General features: G+C 38.3%; 2 protein-coding genes and 1 non-coding gene across 9 annotated transcripts in view; 2 read left to right on the forward strand and 1 right to left on the reverse strand.

Annotated features, from left to right (window-relative positions):
- The first annotated feature begins 277 nt into the window (after positions 1-277).
- On the forward strand, positions 278-3,614 carry ANKRD40CL (ANKRD40 C-terminal like). Its single transcript, XM_027773861.1, has 2 exons — positions 278-1,469; positions 3,420-3,614. Exons 1-2 carry the CDS (start codon positions 1,233-1,235, stop codon positions 3,561-3,563), a joined length of 381 nt encoding a protein of 126 aa, XP_027629662.1. The 5' UTR covers positions 278-1,232; the 3' UTR covers positions 3,564-3,614.
- LOC114008761 (small nucleolar RNA SNORA17) lies at positions 1,647-1,782 on the forward strand. The gene has a single exon (XR_003550261.1). It is a non-coding gene; the product is annotated as a small nucleolar RNA SNORA17 (small nucleolar RNA).
- A 6,596-nt stretch (positions 3,615-10,210) lies between the features above and the next one.
- Positions 10,211-17,347, reverse strand: part of LUC7L3 (LUC7 like 3 pre-mRNA splicing factor) — a 29,464-nt gene continuing 22,327 nt past the window's right edge. For 3 of the 7 annotated variants that reach the window (XM_014589820.2, XM_027773864.1, XM_027773863.1), the window contains 2 exons: positions 12,204-12,344; positions 10,211-12,098 (listed from right to left, as the gene is read on the reverse strand). In XM_014589820.2, coding sequence (XP_014445306.1) covers positions 11,908-12,098; positions 12,204-12,344 — 332 coding nt within the window. In that variant the 3' untranslated portion in view covers positions 10,211-11,907. Of the gene's footprint in view, positions 12,099-12,150; positions 12,345-17,347 lie in introns of all 7 variants that reach the window. The other 4 variants (XM_027773862.1, XM_006153613.2, XM_006153614.2 and 1 more) reach the window with 4 other exon arrangements.

The following is a 17,347-nucleotide window of genomic DNA, read 5'->3' on the forward strand; positions in this document are numbered from 1 at the left end:
TATGCTGCTGGCTTGTAGACTCTAGGACAGAGACCTCTTCAGGGTTTTCAGTTATTTCCCCAGTGCCTGGTGCACAGCAGGCCTTCAACAGTCCCAGGGGTAAGAGAGAAAATCTGTGTAAGAGGCCTGGCATGTGCAAAGCCACATTCCTTCCCTCTGGGTGAAAGGTGTAAAGGGGTCCTTCTAACTGCCCTTATCTGTTCAGTTCAATTTCAACAAAGCCATTGTCTTTGGGGCTCTGAATTCTGATTTTAAGCACTAGGCTCTAGACCAACAGATTCAAACACGTTTTGTAAGAACACAGATACCCACTAACTGTCCAACTCTGCTTCAGAACTGGCGGTGCAAAGCACCCTGTGCCGAAAATATTTAGGTACATTTGAGTTACGCACAGATTATAAACTTTTCTTCCCCAGATTACACACCACTTGAAAATACTCTCAGCTCTTCAAGATTTGGGTGGTGATTAAGGGAAATTACTCTTGAGGAATGATGTAATTACTGCCCTTTTCCTGACTTGTCTTCTCCCTTAAGCACAGAGGAATGAGCTGCGGGACAGGAAGTGGAGGTGGGCATCAGTGTCACCCGTTAATAGAGTTGGCAGGCGGCCAGATGCTGAGGCGCTGCAGCAGCTTGCCTCTCTCCTTTTCTTTCTAGGTGAGCATAAACAAAAAGGTGCCAATCCACGCTTGTCCACAGAGCCGAGTGATGATGCCAACGGTCCAGGTGAGGGCTTGGCCCCTAGGCCATGCTGTGAAGCCAAAGTCCTCTTTTGATGTCCTTAAGTTCATACTGCTCCTGCTGACTCACACCCATTGCTGCTGTCAATCCTGCCACTTCCCAGAGCATACCTCTTGCTGCACTCTTGCTGAGTGCAGGGGGTAGGAGGGAGTGTGGAACAAAGACAGCAGCTTTGCAGTTCTGCAAATGGCATCTTTAGAAACAGATCCAGTGCTATGCATTTCCCTGGAGCTTTCAGAATAACCCACAAGGTAAAGACAACTGCTACGTATTGCCCAAGAGTGATGCATTTAAATATCCATTACACATTTTAAGACCTTGGCTGGCTTCAAACTGCAAGCTGTCTGTGGTGGCTATAATGGGCATACATTCCAGAGGTTGTCCAGAACTCCAAGACTCGACTCAGCTGACGCCAAGTGTATATATGCTTAGGAAAGCTCCATGTGTAATTATTCCATTTTCAGGATTTATCTATGCTTCAATAGTTGATAATGTTGAAAAAGTGGGTGTCGGTTCTCTTACAAAATGCATTTGAATTTATAGGTGGTCTAGAGCTGGTGCTTAAAATCAGAATTCAGAGCCCCAAAGAAAATGACTTCATTGAAATTGAACTGAATAGACAAGAGCTGAGTTACCAAAACCTACTGAAACTGAGTTGCTCTGAACTGGGAATTGACCCAGAGCAAGTGGAGAAGATGAGAAAGCTACCAAACACACTGCTCCGAAAGGTAGTTTATAAATTCCTGACAGAATGTTGGAGGGTAAAATTATGTTTCATGGAGCCAATCATTAACTTCTGCATTCCTAATATGAAAACAAAACTCAGGACCCTTGAAATTCTGGCTGCAGAATGACCAAACATAAGAGCTCAGTCCTTTTCTTTCTTTTTAAAAATAATTATTTTACCTGCCCCTAGAGGCGTTGCAGTTGTGGCTGCTGTGTCACAGCTGTGTCAGTAGTGGGCAGACAGCACAGAGGCTATGTCTACGCTCAAGTGTTCTGACCCATGAACATTTGAATGATTAGTAGTAACCTGACACTTAAAAAAGTAACTAGACTGGAATTTTTATTTTTAAAATTTGTCTTTTTATTGTCCTTGATATCAGTATGGTGTCTTTTGTGTAAGTAAGCTAAATGATATGTATTTTGTTGGTCCTTACAGCATCCTCCTGAAAAAGGACATACAAAATAGTTACTTCTGTAATTTATGGATAAAACTTATAGCTCAATAATATATTTATTATTTTTAAAAAGAATTATTTTATTTATTTAATTTACTTACTTATTTTTAATTTGACTATAGAGGGACAGTATGTGAGAGAAGGAAACTGAGAAAGGAAGCCGCCAGGTCTGGGACTCAAATTGCAGTGGGCCATGTGGGAGTCCAGCATCCTTAACCACCATGCCACCTGTCGTTCCCAGAGACAGCTCAGTCATTTTCAATCTGGTGCATTGACTCATAGAACTTAAAAATTAATTTCAATCTTAAAACTTAATTTCAATCTGGTGCACTTGACTCATAGAACTTAAAAATAAACAAACCCCAAAATGACAACTAAGACTTTAGTTCAGGACTTTCAGCTCTATCAACCTCTGCAAAACCTGGTTAATACAAGGTCAAGTCATAGTCCTCTGGACAGAAAACATAAACTCATCCTTATCAATTAACAAAGGCTCACTTTTGCAATCTTTTGCACTTTTACATATTTTCCAGATCCAAATACAGATGTTCTCGATATGATTTCTTAAAAGACACAAAATCTACAAACTTTCAAAATGCCTTTTGCAATATTTTGGGGGATATTTCTGATAGGGTCTCTTGCCATCTCACAAATTCTCCTGCCCCAGCATCCCAACTAGCTAGGACTACAGATGAGATTGCACCATTTAGATCGGGCCAGGAACCAAACCCAGGTTGCCCTTTTGGCCTCAACCAGTGCAGCCTAAGCCACTGCACCTGGGCCCTTGGCAATTCATATTAGTGTAGTAGCTGCCAGTACATAAGATGAGTACTCTTATCTGAAGTGCTTGGGATTCTAGTGTTTTGGGATTTTTTAAGTATTTGCACACACAGGAGATATCCTGGGGATGAGAAGCAAGTCATGTTTAAACACAAAACTTGTTTCATATAAGCCTTATAGATACAGCCTCAAGTTAATTTTATATTTTTTATATTACAGTGTTTTTGGCCAGGTGTGAAATTTTCACTGCGGTATCAAATCAATGTTCAAAAAACTTTGACTTTGGAATATTTCCAGTTTTGGATTAAGGGGACTGGCACGTGGAATGGTGGTTAAAGCGCTGGATTCCTGTATGGCCGACCATCGTTTGAGTCCTGGACCTGGCAGCTTGCTCTCTCACTTTCCCTTTCTGTCTCTGTCTGGTCAAATTTAAAAAAATAACAACAAATGGAATTAAATAATTTTTAAAAAGTTTTGAATTAGGGATGTCTAGGCTGTACATTCTTTATACATTAAGTCACAGATTATTTTTTTAAATGTCCTGGCCTAAAGTCCCTCCTTGTATAAATGCTAATATAGTTTACCACAGAGAGAGATAAAATACATAAATCTTAGGAGATCAGGCAAGAACTTCAGATGCTAGCCAATATTAAAAGCTTATCTTATAATGTCACATACTATTTATAAACCAATGTATAATTTCTTTTCCATCTTAAGGACGAAGACATTCGAAGACTACAGAACTTTCAGGAGGTAGAACTCACTTTAACAAAAAACGGAAGCTCTGAATTGACAGAATACACATCATCTCTAACACACAGGTCCTGTTATAATAGTAATGCTGCAAAAATGACTTATTAAATAATCTTTAACAGGGGCCAGCAGGTGGTGTGGTGGTTAAGGATGCTGGACTCCCACATGGCCCACTGCCTGGACCTGGCAATTTGCTTTCTCACTTTCTCTCTCGCTCTGTCCCTCTCTGGTCAAATTAAAATAAATAAATGGATAAAGTTAAATAAAGTAATTCTTTAAAAACTGTAATCATTATTTACATCAAGTCTGGATGCATGTATCAGTCATGTTTGAACTTTAGAAAATTACATTTCTGCATCTTTGATTTCTCTAGGTTGGGAGAAAAATAAGTTTAAAGTATGTTGACAAAAGTCATAAAAACCACAGAGGCCAGGGCCAGCAGATGGTGTAGAGGTTAAGGCAGCTGGATCCCATATGGCATCATGAGTCCCGATGGTGGCAACTGTACGGGCGCATCCAAAAATCCAAAACAGGGATTATGCCATAGCTATTACCCCTGAGGGGGTGATTTCTTTCCTTCTCTCATCTCCCTCCAGCAAGCACACGCACCGTATAGCAAAAACTAGATAGATAAAATGGAGAGGCCAGGTGGTGGAGCAGCAGTAATGCAACTGGACCCTAAGGGGAAGATCCCGGGTTTGCTTCCTGGATCCAGCCTGTACTACCCAGGTGTGTGTGTACCCATGCACTAGGCTGGCAGAGGTTGGGGATGACGGCTCTGTGAAGATTTTGGAGTTGCCTCCCTGAGATGAGATAAACGATTTAATTTGTACAAAAATCCTAAGGTATGGGACCTATACCAACACTCACCATCCTGATGAGGCTCTGCCATACTGTGATGAGTCAGGACAAATAGCCAGGGTGTCTCTTCACATGAACTCCTAAAGGCATGGAGAGCAGATGACGCAGGGAAAGCCAGGACCCACTCGACAACACTGGATTGAACAGAGCTCATCTTTAAAAGCAACTTACTATCATTTCTTACATGCACACACTTTCTAACTTACCAATAATGGCACGAGATATGACTAACAACCTTCCACGTTTGTTTCTTTTTTAGACCATATAAGCTTACAGATTACTGAACTTTTAAAGTTTTTGTCTTAGGTTCACTGGAGAGAGAGACAGTGAGAGAAAAAGTGAGAAAACACCTCCCAGGGGGATGGCCATACTATAATCCCCTCTTTCATTCTCTTCCTGTGATCTTGAGCATGCATGCACATGTACCCTGCGTGAGTTTCAAGTCACCAGATCTAGAACTCGAACCACTGTTGACGATGTGGGAATCCAGTGACATAACCACTATGCCATCTGCTGGTCCTCTGAACTCAAGGAAAAAAGGGTTGATGACTGTCACATCTCAACAGACTCTGCCCTACCACACTACCCAGTCAACACTCTTCGTAACTTTTCCCCAATACCTATCTGCTTGTCCTTTGTAAAATATTCAGGTAGCTGCTTGACCCTCTTTACCTTTACACATCCATTACTATACTAAAAAGCCACCTCTAAATCCTTATCAAATAGGTAAAAAAATCCCATCAGAATCCTTACAGGGAAGACCCTCTTGCTTGTATCACCAGCACATGAAATGACTGTGCCCTCCACTTCTCAACAGCTAGCTGCACTACATTGAACACTTATTTTACCCACATGTCCAAGAGAGGAAAAGGTTTAAATGATGCAATAGCAGAGTGCAGGCCATTTCTCTCATGGAAAGTAATGGATGAATGGGAAATCTGATCTGCAACCTGCTCAGTACCCATGAGGTCAATTCCCAAATGACACTGCCCTAAGGCACTTTCTAGTCTGTTTGACAATACTGAGGAAAACTTAAGATTGGTTATATTAATGACCTGAAATCACTATTTGTGGAAAGATGAGATTCTTGGTTGTTTTTTAAAATGAATACAGTAACATAAAACTCTGTGATGAAAAAAAGAAAAACCCTACTACTGCCAGGAGAAAAATTTACACTATCCTGATAACAGAACCCACACAGGCAATACCAGCTACTAGTTAAGATCAATGAGGGCCACGTTGATGAGCAAATTTAACACTCATTCTACTAATGAACACAGCCTGCACCCTAAAGCATGATAAATACTTAAGTATGAAGAGCTTCGAGAATAATTTTGATTAGATTTCACCTCGCACATTGTTTATAAAAATGAATTCCCAAGTAAAAAGCAATTCAATTCCACAGGAATTTCAGATTATTTAGGTTAAAATGAAATCTGGAATGATAGTTCTTCATTTGCTCACAACCTATGCTCACTGACAGTGGAGTTCAGTGGCCCCTTTCCATTCCTGCCAATCAAAGGAAGCAGCCCTGTGCTAGTTCATAGCCCTGGCTGTGCCACTACTGCCATGTGGAGAGATTCCACAGAAGAGGGAGGTGCCTGTTTTATTCACTGATGCATTTGAAGTTCTCAGACTAGCACCTTGCACAGGTGCATTCAGGGATGCACTGAAGAATTCCAGTCAAATCCTGAGCTCACACCAAGGGGATCCAGGTCTCAGTAGGTCAGCAGGGTTGGAGGGTGAGAAGGCCACCACAAATTGATGAGCCTATGCGCTTGCAGGTGCATTTTAAGTTTCTATCACCTTTCTTCCTTTATAAACAGTTAATACTCCATAACACCCCCTACTAAAATCAGAACGAGGCCAAGAACAGCAGCCTCTTTGCAGAGACCACAAAACTTGAGAAAGGAGAAGGCATACAGTGAGCTAGGCCCAGCAGCTTCCCTTCCTGGAATGTAATAAATCAGAAAACTGTTCCTTGGAAGCTGCTTAGGCAGGAGAACAAAAAGTGTCAGCTCCCTGGCTGATACCAAATGAAAACTGTGTCAAGATGAAAATAAGGTCTCACAAATAAAACACACATTTATGTCCTTTTCTAGCCTTTAAAGAACTACAACTGACACCCAAATTTGGCCTTCAAGAAGCACCTTTTAAATCTACCACTCATTGAGGGAGTCACCTTCATGAAATAAATTATGTTCATAAACCTGTTATTAATCACTACCTACACCAAGACCTTTTCCCATTTCCTTTAATTTAAATTTTATTAAGAAATTTCACACATACAAAAGCACATAAACATACAGTTTAAAAAAAGAAAATGCCCAACGAGCTTCAAGAATAGAGCATCACCAGTTCCTCTGAAGATCCTTCCTCTTGGCCCTCCACAATCACTTTTCCCTCCATCCCTCCAATACAGCAACTAACATCACTTCCTTGTTTTTCTTTATCATGTTTTTAACAGCCCATTTTTGCCCTTCACAGGCATGGAAACATAGCAGATGTATTCTTCTGTGACTTGTTTTTGAACATTACTGACATTCATCCATGTTTCATAAGTAGAGCTGTAGTTCAGTTTTACTTCTGTGCATTCCATTGTAGGAATAAACCACTATATACATAAATATATATATATATCTCCAACATGCTTTGATGAACATTGGGGTCTTCCCAGGTTTTTCGTCTTCTTTAATCCTATTACAAAGGATGGATATTCTGACAGCCAGCTCTTGGCACAGGTGTCAGTTTCTCTAGGGTATGCATGTAGGGGCAAAGGGCCACGAAAGAGCTATGGCACACTCAGTTATGCCCAATTGTTCCTCTTAGGTGTTGTTCCTAAACATTCTTAAATCTACTGACAACTGATCTAACTGGATGGCTGAAGGGAAGAAACAGATCAACTGTGAAACTCTTTAAACTGTATTTAAAAAAAATACAAAATTCTTATACAACAATAAAAAATACATTTACGTCTCTGCTTTGGCTTACTTAAAATGTACTTTTGAAAACTACGCGTTCAACTTAAACGTGCTGCCTTCTATGTCTCTAAATAATGTTTTTAAAGTATACTAAGTGAAAACAGCAAGATTCAAAACACGAGTATATATCATATATTTTTAAAAGACCTATACATATATGCTTATGCCCCACTGCCCAGTGGGGCAGGAGGGTGGGGGGAGGGAAACACTTGGAAGAATAATTGTTAACAGCAATAGCTCCTGGAGAGGAAGAACGACAGGGAGACAGAAGTAGAAGGGAGACATAAATCACCAAACACTTCTGTTGTTTTTCTTTAACCATGTGCAAACATTACAACTGTTATACAAAATTTCAAAGTGGTAGTCACCTCGGGTTTTTTCAGAAACAAATTAAAAAAAAAATCAGCCAGGTCTCAAATTTGAAAACCAGCCCTGAATGAAGTCCTATCCCGTAGAATGCATATACAATAACTTCAAGTGTTTGTTTCATGCACATAATGTGTAAAAAACATACTGACACAGCTCATCCACAATGCATTCTTAAACACACAGAATGGATGCAAGCTTGACAACTTACACCATAAAGTTTTCAATTTTTACATTTCTAGAAACTTGAGTCAGAGGGTGCTTGAGCTCAATCCAAAAGTGGTCCAAATGTTCTCAGACCTTGGAAATAATGCTGGTCATCCTCTGCAATGCTAAGCATATTTAAGGAACCAGAGAGACCATCTACATATGAGTAATGTTCTAAGAAGAGGAGGTCAATATTGAAGCTGAGCAATTTGACTAGGTCATTATTAGCTAAAAATGAGAAAGGCAGGAAATGAATTTCAACCAATACTGAAAAATAATGCACTTTGATCTCTTTGAAGGAAAAAAACAAGTTTTAACAAAAAGGGAGATGATGTGTGTGTATGTGTGTGTGTGTGTGTATAGTCTGTATCTCTACATTCCAGCAAGGAGGGAGACTAGGGCAACAAAATTTACAGTCCTCTTGAGAGACATAATAGAAACTGAATGATTGGCCCAGCACTATTGTTTGATAACTACGGCAGTTAAAAGTTTATCCTGTTTCTATTTATCAATTATTATTCAAAGAGCCTTTGTCATTGAGAAAGATATGCTGAATTATTTAGATTAACTGGTTGTGTCTAAGACTTGCTTAAAAACCACAGTGGGCAGGGGATAGATATACACATATGCACGCGCACACAAAGCCATGAGTCTCATTGGTGATTAATTGAGGATAATCACTGTTCTACTCTTGTATGTCTTAAAATTCCCCAAACAAAACATTTTAAAAATATAACCTCTCCTCTAATTTCAATCTTATCAAGCCATCTTCTGATTAATTAAAGCCAGCTCCCCCTACAGGCTTTTCCAAAAAGAAAATACACATTAACCAACTGACCTGCTTTTTGTTCAGTTCAGCGAAATTTATTGTAAATTTAGCACCTGGCTGCCATATTGGATTATTGTGAGATTGGCTGGCAATAATCACTTCCTACTGAGCCAGATCAATTTTGATGTAAATGGTACAAAATATCATTTCTAGATCTCTATAACTAAGGCCAGGCTATAGTTAGAGATGTCCTAAAGAGTCATGTCTTTCTCCCAATTCCTAGATAACTTCTCTATCAACAAATAAGTGTGTCCATAAAGGAAACCTTTGAGCATATGAGCTCATTTACTCTACATAATTTAAGTAAGCTGCCAATTCTGGAGGAAGCAAGATAGAACAAGTCTTAATACCTTAGCAATATTTTAAATAGCTTTTTAAATATTTAGTAACAAAATATAGGAAACTATCACTTTAAGTCCTTTATTCCTACAACCACAATCTTGTCAAACTACACAAAGCAGTGCTTAGGAGTGGGCTTTTTATTAGATTTTCTCACTTTTTATTCTAGTAAATCCCGCCAATCATTTCCCACCAATTCAGAGGCAATCCACTATCTATTGCTGTACCTCCAGCATCCTCTAGAAAAGCCAGGAGGGTTCTGTCCCCATAGCATTTTCTCATAAAGAGCTTCTAAAGTGATAGCTTCATTCATTTTCAGTTTGGTGGAGAATATTTTAGGAAATTCTATAATGATCTTTTATGCCCATTAGAATGAAAACAATGGCATTACAGTTGAGGTACTGGACTATGAAGAAAAACTTGGGTTCCATGTCCTAGCACTCCTACAAGAGGAAGTCACAGGACCTCGAGTATGTCAGCTAGCCCACTTATTCAGCTGCTTTACCTATAAATTGATGGCAATACTTGAAAATTCTAAATTACAATGTGTATGTGTGTGTATATAACTGGAGATAATACTTTTATACAGTTGACAAAGCTATAGATAGAAACATGCGGCCTATTTTTTATGTATATAACATAAAAATCATCACCTGCTTAAAAAAAATCATTTTATATATATATCTATACCCCATACACAGAAATAAATACATTTAGAAACTGACAAGACTAAGTTGGAGAAAATCTTCTTACAGGACTTAAAACAAAGACCAAAGACTAGTTAAAATTTTTTGAATGCTATTCTACATCAGTATCTCACAGAGGAAGACAGTGTTTGTCAGAAGGGTATTTGGATTTTCTACTGCTAAAGAAAGCTCTTGGGAATGTAAAAATATATTCTAGCTCACTGTACATCTTTGCTATTAAAAGCAAAATTTAAATTTATTCATAACCACCCAAAATTGAAGCACCATTAAACATTAAATTGGAAATTCTATAAAAAATAGTATTAAACAGAACAAATGGATAAAATTGTACACCAACACCTCTAGTAATAGTGTACCTATTATATTTAAAACAAGGGACTAGTTCAGAGTCAATAACTTTATTAGAAAAAGATTAATACTAAAACTTTTTAATGACAGAGACAATCAACTTTGTAACAGAAAGTCAGAGATACTTTATTTTTACTTCTAAATCCAAAGGCTAAGTAGAGCAGAGTTGTAAAAATGGAATCCCACTTTGTCTGATTCACACAAATACTAACGTTTAATTCTGTTTTCAAAGTCCAAGAATGAAAACTTGCAATTAAACACTGAGCAAGCCACTTGTTTAGGTAATATCTCTTAAAAAGTCTTAAAGAAAAAATATGATACAGAACCTAAGTTTTCAGTGGCATATATGCTATTAACACATGTTCTGAAATCTGGTGGATCACATCAGTCCTGAATTAATCTTTAATAATAATAATTAAAAAAAAAACCTAACTGAACTTTTATACTTTTTCTATGCCACTATAGCTTTCTTTCACCTCATTTTAATGTTGATCTTCACTTTCTGCCGTTTTCAGTATTCCTCCAAAAATCTTCCAACAGTAGCCCTACAATGCAAAATTTGGGGAAAAATGATAATTAAAAAACATGTAAAAGGCAAATTTTTATGACTAAGTGTTGGCCCAGAAACTAACTTCTAATTATAATTAACGTGTATATGGAGTGTTTGTATTCTTTTAAAAAAAATCAAGTCATCAGTGTAGTTCTTAAAGCCATGTGCCTGTGTGTGCTTGCCTACATGTGACTGGCTCACACAGACATTATCGTGTATTGTTCCTAAAAAAGGAATGCCATCAACAAATCAACCAATTGGTACTTCCTTTCATTAGGAATATTTCATCCCCACGCCACTAGCCCAAAGAATGAACAGTCTGTAGGTTTTAAGAACACTTACAAAACCTAACTTTTAATAGTTCTTTAAAAACCCATTCTACACAGTTCATCATCAGTTGGCTGAATTTCACAGACTGAAGGTGTCTGTCCTTGCTATTTTCACTGCTGCATTATATGTATCAGCCAGACTATTCCTATATACCTATGGCTGACTGCAAATTCTCCTACACAGTAGGAAATATTAAACACATACCTCTTAAAGACTTGAGAATTGTAGTTAATGTAACAAGTCGAATAATATGAAGTGTTTATTGTATTTAAATTTCGTTAAAGATATCTAATTCTGGGCACCACTGCATCCCTACACACAGTTGAAAAAAAATTCCATTCTGTTAACATTTGATTTATAAGTTTTCACACAATACAGAAAAAACCCCTCTGTGCTTCTTGTAGAGAACAAAAAAAATACACAACAGTTAGGCGTAAAGATCACAGGCAATAGCATTCAAACATGGATGTGGGTAGAGAAAGGAGTACCTGGCATGAGTACCTGCTTAGTTTGACTGAATCCTTGATTTTTAATTTGGCTTTTCATGGGCCGCTCACAACACCAACGCTGTGTGAGGTATGGTAGTCAGCTGCAATAATTCATAAACCCTACACTTCCATCAATCCAATGCTACTGGCTCTCGAGTTACAGAACAAACTGCATTAGAATGCAAGGCAATAAAGCAAAAAACTAGAAACATCCTTGACAAAGAAATACTAGCAGTTTAATTAAAACAACGTAGTCCAACATGTGCCTCAGAAATATTTAAGTTTTTAAAGCTATGTCTCTGCCAATGTACCAACACAAGATGGACTTAATACAAAAAGAAAAAATAAAAACAGTTCAACCTTTTATTTAAAAAAAAAAAAAAAAAAAAGAAATGACAGCAAAATCCCTAAAAAAAAGGATAATTAACTTTTCAATGGCGACTACATTACATACGTGGGCAGTAATTTCCAAAGAGGCACACTAACGGGGACACGAGTCTGCTACAAAATAGCTGAGACAAAACAATGTACCTCAAAATGTTTTGCAGGACTACACTGTCTTTTCCTTCAGAAGATGCTTTTGTATGTCTTCTTACTCGGCTTAGATCCATCTTCATCTGTGCATACTTACGCTGCACTGTCAAACAGTAACAAAAAGCCCTAATCAAAGTGAGAAACAATACACTTACCTCTGTCTGATCTGAGGTCTTATCAGATCAGTTTTAATTGGACTGAGTGTCACCTTCAGATTTAATGTCTTCACTGGTCCCATTGACCTCATTCTTGGCATCACTTTCCTTCGATTCAACGTTTGTGTCTTCACTCTGTTTTTCTCGACTACTGGACTTCACACTACTTTTTTTATCATCAGATCCCCTCTTTTCTGCCATAAAAGACAATGACCATGAATTTTAAAGTAACATTTGCCATTAACAACAAATACACGACTGTTTGTATAATGAAACAATCAAAAGATTAAAGAGATTCATTTCCCACACACTTGGGAAACAGTTTGGTGAATTTACCAAATGGATAAAATTGGTAATTTATAAACATGGGAGAGAAATGAGAATCTAAAAACAAAACAAAGTAATTCCCTCAAATTAGTGAGAAACTACTGTGTACACTGCAAAATGTAAAATTTAAGTGAATTTCATTTTGGATAAATAATAGAAAGCAATGAGAAAGGTATGAAAGATAACTAAAACTGTATTTAGGGGCTGGCAGATGGCATGATGGTTAAGGATGCTGGATTCCCACACAGCTGACCACAGTTCAAGTCCAGAACCTGGCAGCTTTCTCCTCCCACCCCAGGGTCAAATCTTTAAAAATAAATGGATAAAGTTAAATAAAATAATCCTTAAAAAAAAGATGACAAAAGAAAAAATAGTGACCCTGACAGGTGAAAGAAGCTGAATGATAGGCATGTTTACCAAAAGGAATATTTTGAAAAGCACAATATTTAAATATGTACTGGAAACATTGGTGCTTTGCTAAGAAAACCTATGCCATTTAAGAGCTCATTTTCCAGAAAGAGAAATTAAAATTCAACACTGCTGCAAATAAAGAATGAAAAAAAATTATTTTCAACCTTTACCATTTTCTTTGGAAGAGTAAAACCTCTGGCTAGAGGCAATGATAGGGCACAAAGTGCAAACATAGTCTACCTTTTTCAGTTCTAACTAAGTATCCTCTTTTTTTTTTTTCGGAGAGGTTTTTGCTATAGGGCGCATGCACTCACCAGACAGAGAGAGAGAGATAGAAAGTGAGAAATCTCGCCCCGGGGGGGAATGGCCATGCCACAATCCCTTCTCCTCCATTCTCCTCTTGGGATCTTGGGCACACATGCCACGTACCCAGTGTGAGTTTAAACCACTAGGTCCGGTACTCAAACCACGGTTGGCTACATGGGCGTCCAGCGACAGCCATTACGCTAACTGCTGGGCCCCTACGTATCCTCTTAACCAAGGATTTCTAACAATTAAAAAATTATTTCTCCCCTTAAAAATGAGAAATAACTGGCATAATGTAGTAGTTTGTAAGACAGAATGACACTTTAAAAGAAGTAGAACCCTTTACACAGATTCTCTGGACATAGTAAGACGTGACACCACGTAACTGGGAGAAGGATGAAAATGAGAACAAAACATGATATGGGAGGAGTACTCATTTAAAGAACGTAAGAATCATCTTATGCAAAGGATCACATTTAGTCTCTAACACCACGTCTAATGTCCAAATTGTTAACTCCAAGACTGGATTCAGGTCTGTCTGTCCACTTGTGAGAACTGTGCCAGTACAGTGTGCTCTAACTGACCTTATGGTAGAGTCTCCCCTTTGTGCCTTATGGGTTTCTCTGGTGTACATGTGGCTTCAATAAGGAAGAGTCATCTTGTTGCCCCATACAGGACTAGTAGTCAGTCCAATAATCTTTTCTTCTGCCCTATGTAAATATAGTAGAGTCCTAAGAACATCTACAATGTGTGGTGGTGGATTTTAGGGCTATGATTTAAAAAAGGAAATTTTCAACAAAGAGAGTACCCTAAACTGGTTGATGGTAAGATAGCTTTGTGTATGAAACCACTTTTCATTCATGGAGTTAGATAAACTGCTTCTATCATAGCACTTGGAGTAGTGAACTTGCTTATACTCGTTTGCTATTACTAAGTGCCTGCTACACGTCCACTTCACTTATACTGGGTCCCAAAGTCCAGACTTCAGCCATTTACATACTCGAGTGCCTAGATGACTATGCGGCATTTTCACAGCCAGTATCACATCACTTCTAAAAGAAATTCCGAAGTTAAAGATAATTCCATGATGACATTCCCATTCAAGATAGCCCTCGTACAGCTGTCTAGTATTTGGTCTTTTATCCTCCTCTAAGTCTCACCAGGAAACCCCCCCCCTTTTTTTTTGTAGACAGGGTCTCACTAAGTTGCCCAGGCTAGCCTAAAATTCATAATCCTGCCCTTAGCCTGCTGAGTAGCTAGGCTCGGTCCATAATCTCAACACAACTCAGATTATTTTGCTCAAACAAAAAGGTTTACTAAATTCTTGTGTTGTCACTATCATTAGGATTATAGGTAAGCAAGTCTGGACAGCTTTTTGTTCTACTCAGCAATTATACAAATATTGATACTTATGGTCTTAGGCCAGTGCCAGTTACTACTCAGCTAATTTTAGATAGCTGTGAAAGCTATCAACAGTTTTTGTCCATAAAGGACTAACCCAACTATTTTAAATGGCAACAATGATACAGAATAGAGCAACTAAAACAACAGAATACAGAAGTAAAAAATACTCAAGGCCAGCAGGTGGAGTGGTAGTCAAGATGCTGGATTCTCACATGGCCAACCATGGTTTATGTCCTGGACCTGATGGCTTGCTTTCTCACCTTCTCTTTTTCTCTCTCACTGGTAAACGTAAGTGCTCTAGAGCAAACATAAAAAAAAATAATAAATTAAATAATTTAAAAAATTCTCAAAACACTAGCATTAAATTTTATCTCTGGCATCTATTTATGGCTTAGCAGCTGTCCCCTCACCCCAAAAATACATTACACAGAAACTTGGAAAAAGATCACATGAAATTTTCTTCTCTTTTTTTGGGGGGGGAGGGGAAGATTTTTGCAATAGGGCGTATGAAGAGATAGAGAAAGACAAAAGGCAAGAAATCACCCCCCAGGAGGTATGGGCACGCCATAATCCCTTCTCCTCTGTTCTCCTTTTGGGATCTTGGGCATACATGGACACAGGCCCAGTGTTTGAAGCCACCACGTCTGGGACTTGAACCACAACTGGTCATGTGGGAGTCCAGCAACGTAATTATTATGCCACCAGACTCCCAGTCAACCATAGCTCCAGTCCTAGACTCAGCAGCTTAAAAATCACACCAGCCAGGAACCAGCAGTTAGCGTAATGGCTATGCTGCTGGATTCCCACGTAGTCGACCGCGGTTCGCGTCCCAGACCTGGTAGCTTAAAACTCACACCGGGCATGTGTGCGTGCGTGCCCAAGATCCCGAGAGGAGAATGGAGGAGAAGGGACTGTGCCGTGGCCACCCCCCCAGGGGGTGATTTCTCACTTTCTATCTCTCTGTCTGCCTGGCAAGCACACGCGCCCTATAAAAACCTCCAAAAAAAAAAAAAAAAAAAAAAAAAAAAAAAAAAAAAAAAACCCCCACCACACCAGTCACAGGTGTCTGAGTGCCCAAAAACCTGAGAGAAGAATAGAGAAGGAATTGTGGTGTGGCCATCCCTTCTAAGGAAATGATTTCTCAATTTCCCTTCCTCTGTCTCTCTCTAGCAAGTGCACATGCCCTATGGCAAAAACCTAAAAAGAAAAAATAAAAAGACTAATGTAAAATCAGTTAACCCTTTGTGGTAATCGCTTCTTCAATCACAGAAGCAATTTCTATACTTAAATGGCAAATACTAAAGCTGCAAATATTAAAAGTTAAAAATAAAAATTCTTGTTTCTTTTTTACATTTGTTCCACGTTCTAGAAAAAGCTAATATATGTAAAAAAGGATGCAGGGGCCAGCAGGTGGCATGGCAGTTAAGGGCACTGGACTCCCACATGGCTGACTATGGGTTAGAGTCCTGGGCCTGGTGGCTTGCCTTCTCACTTTCTCTCTTTTTTCTCTCACACTATCCCTCTCTGGTCACATTTAAATAAACAAATAAATAAAGTTAAATAAAATAATTTTTTTAAAAAAAAGAGGGTAAAGGGTCAACTGGTGGCCAGGTGGCTAAGGTAATTTAATGATGCCACACGGATAACTGCAGTTTGCGACTTGGACCCAGGGCCTTGAAAAATACGCCAGGTATGTGTGAGTGCATGCCCAAATTCCTGAGAGAATAAAGAAAAGGACTGTGGCATGGCCATTCCCTCTGGGGGGTGTTTTCTCATTTTCTCTCTCTCTCTGGCAAGAGAGCACACCCAAACACAAATAAAAATAATTTTTTTAAAGGTGCACTTATGTAAGAAAAAAATAAAAGCAGAAGCCAAAAAACTAGTCCATTGTTTGTACTGATAATTCTCTAACTTGGTCTAGCAAAAATCTGAGTCAAGAACAAAACTAAAATAGTTTTATAAATATAATAATAATCACATAAAAGACCAGTATAATACAGGCAAACAGCAGCACATATATATTATGTTAGTGATAAGATGTAGACAGAGAAGTAGAAAAGGATAGAATAAGTAAAGCAGAGAAAAATCAAAAGTAGACCATTTCTCCCATTCCCAAAACCACACAAAGCAGAAATCAACCAGTACAAAATCAAAGATGTTTTGAAAAAAGTCTGAAGAAAACAAAAGACAAGGCAGAGAGAGCCTACAACTAGAAAAACTATCTTTCAACAGAGGCTGAAAGATTAGAAATATTATCATGAAGACCTATCAAAGACAAAATAAAACAGTTCAGTAACACTGCTAATAACAAAGTAAATCAGTTACCAGGATGCCACAGAAAACTAAAATTAAAAGTAGGGAGGAGGGTCCGGCAGGTGGCATGTAGTTAAGGGTGCCGGAGTCCCACAGAGCCAACTGCAGTTCCAGTCCCAGACCTGGCAGATTGTTTTCTCGCTTCCCCCTCTTTCTTTCATCAAATTAAAAAATAAATGAATAAAAATAAATAAGATAAATAAAAATTTTTAAAAATGGGGAGAAAGAACATGCTGCTTCAACAGAAAAACAAGGGTAAGATAGGTAAGGTACTCAACTTATTGGAATGTTAAATGAATACCGTAATTGGGGACTAATGCTAAAAATACATTTACAAGATGTGTTATGGAAAACTACAGCAGATTAAAAAAAAAAGTGCATAACCAAGGAAGTAAATCCTATAGTATGAAAACCCTGAAATTAATTCAGTTAATTC

The sequence above is a fragment of the Tupaia chinensis genome, unplaced genomic scaffold (genome assembly GCF_000334495.1).
Source record: "Tupaia chinensis unplaced genomic scaffold, TupChi_1.0 Scaffold000383_1, whole genome shotgun sequence".
In the NCBI taxonomy this organism is placed as follows: Eukaryota; Metazoa; Chordata; class Mammalia; order Scandentia; family Tupaiidae; genus Tupaia; species Tupaia belangeri.

Excerpts from the sequence above, each read along its gene's own strand:
- ANKRD40CL (XM_027773861.1), top strand. The coding sequence starts at position 1,233 with ATGTTGAAAAAGTGGGTGTCGGTTCTCTTACAAAATGCATTTGAATTT. Across the intron at positions 1,470-3,419 it reads CAAACACACTGCTCCGAAAG|GACGAAGACATTCGAAGACT; the intron begins GTAGTTTATAAA and ends TTCCATCTTAAG.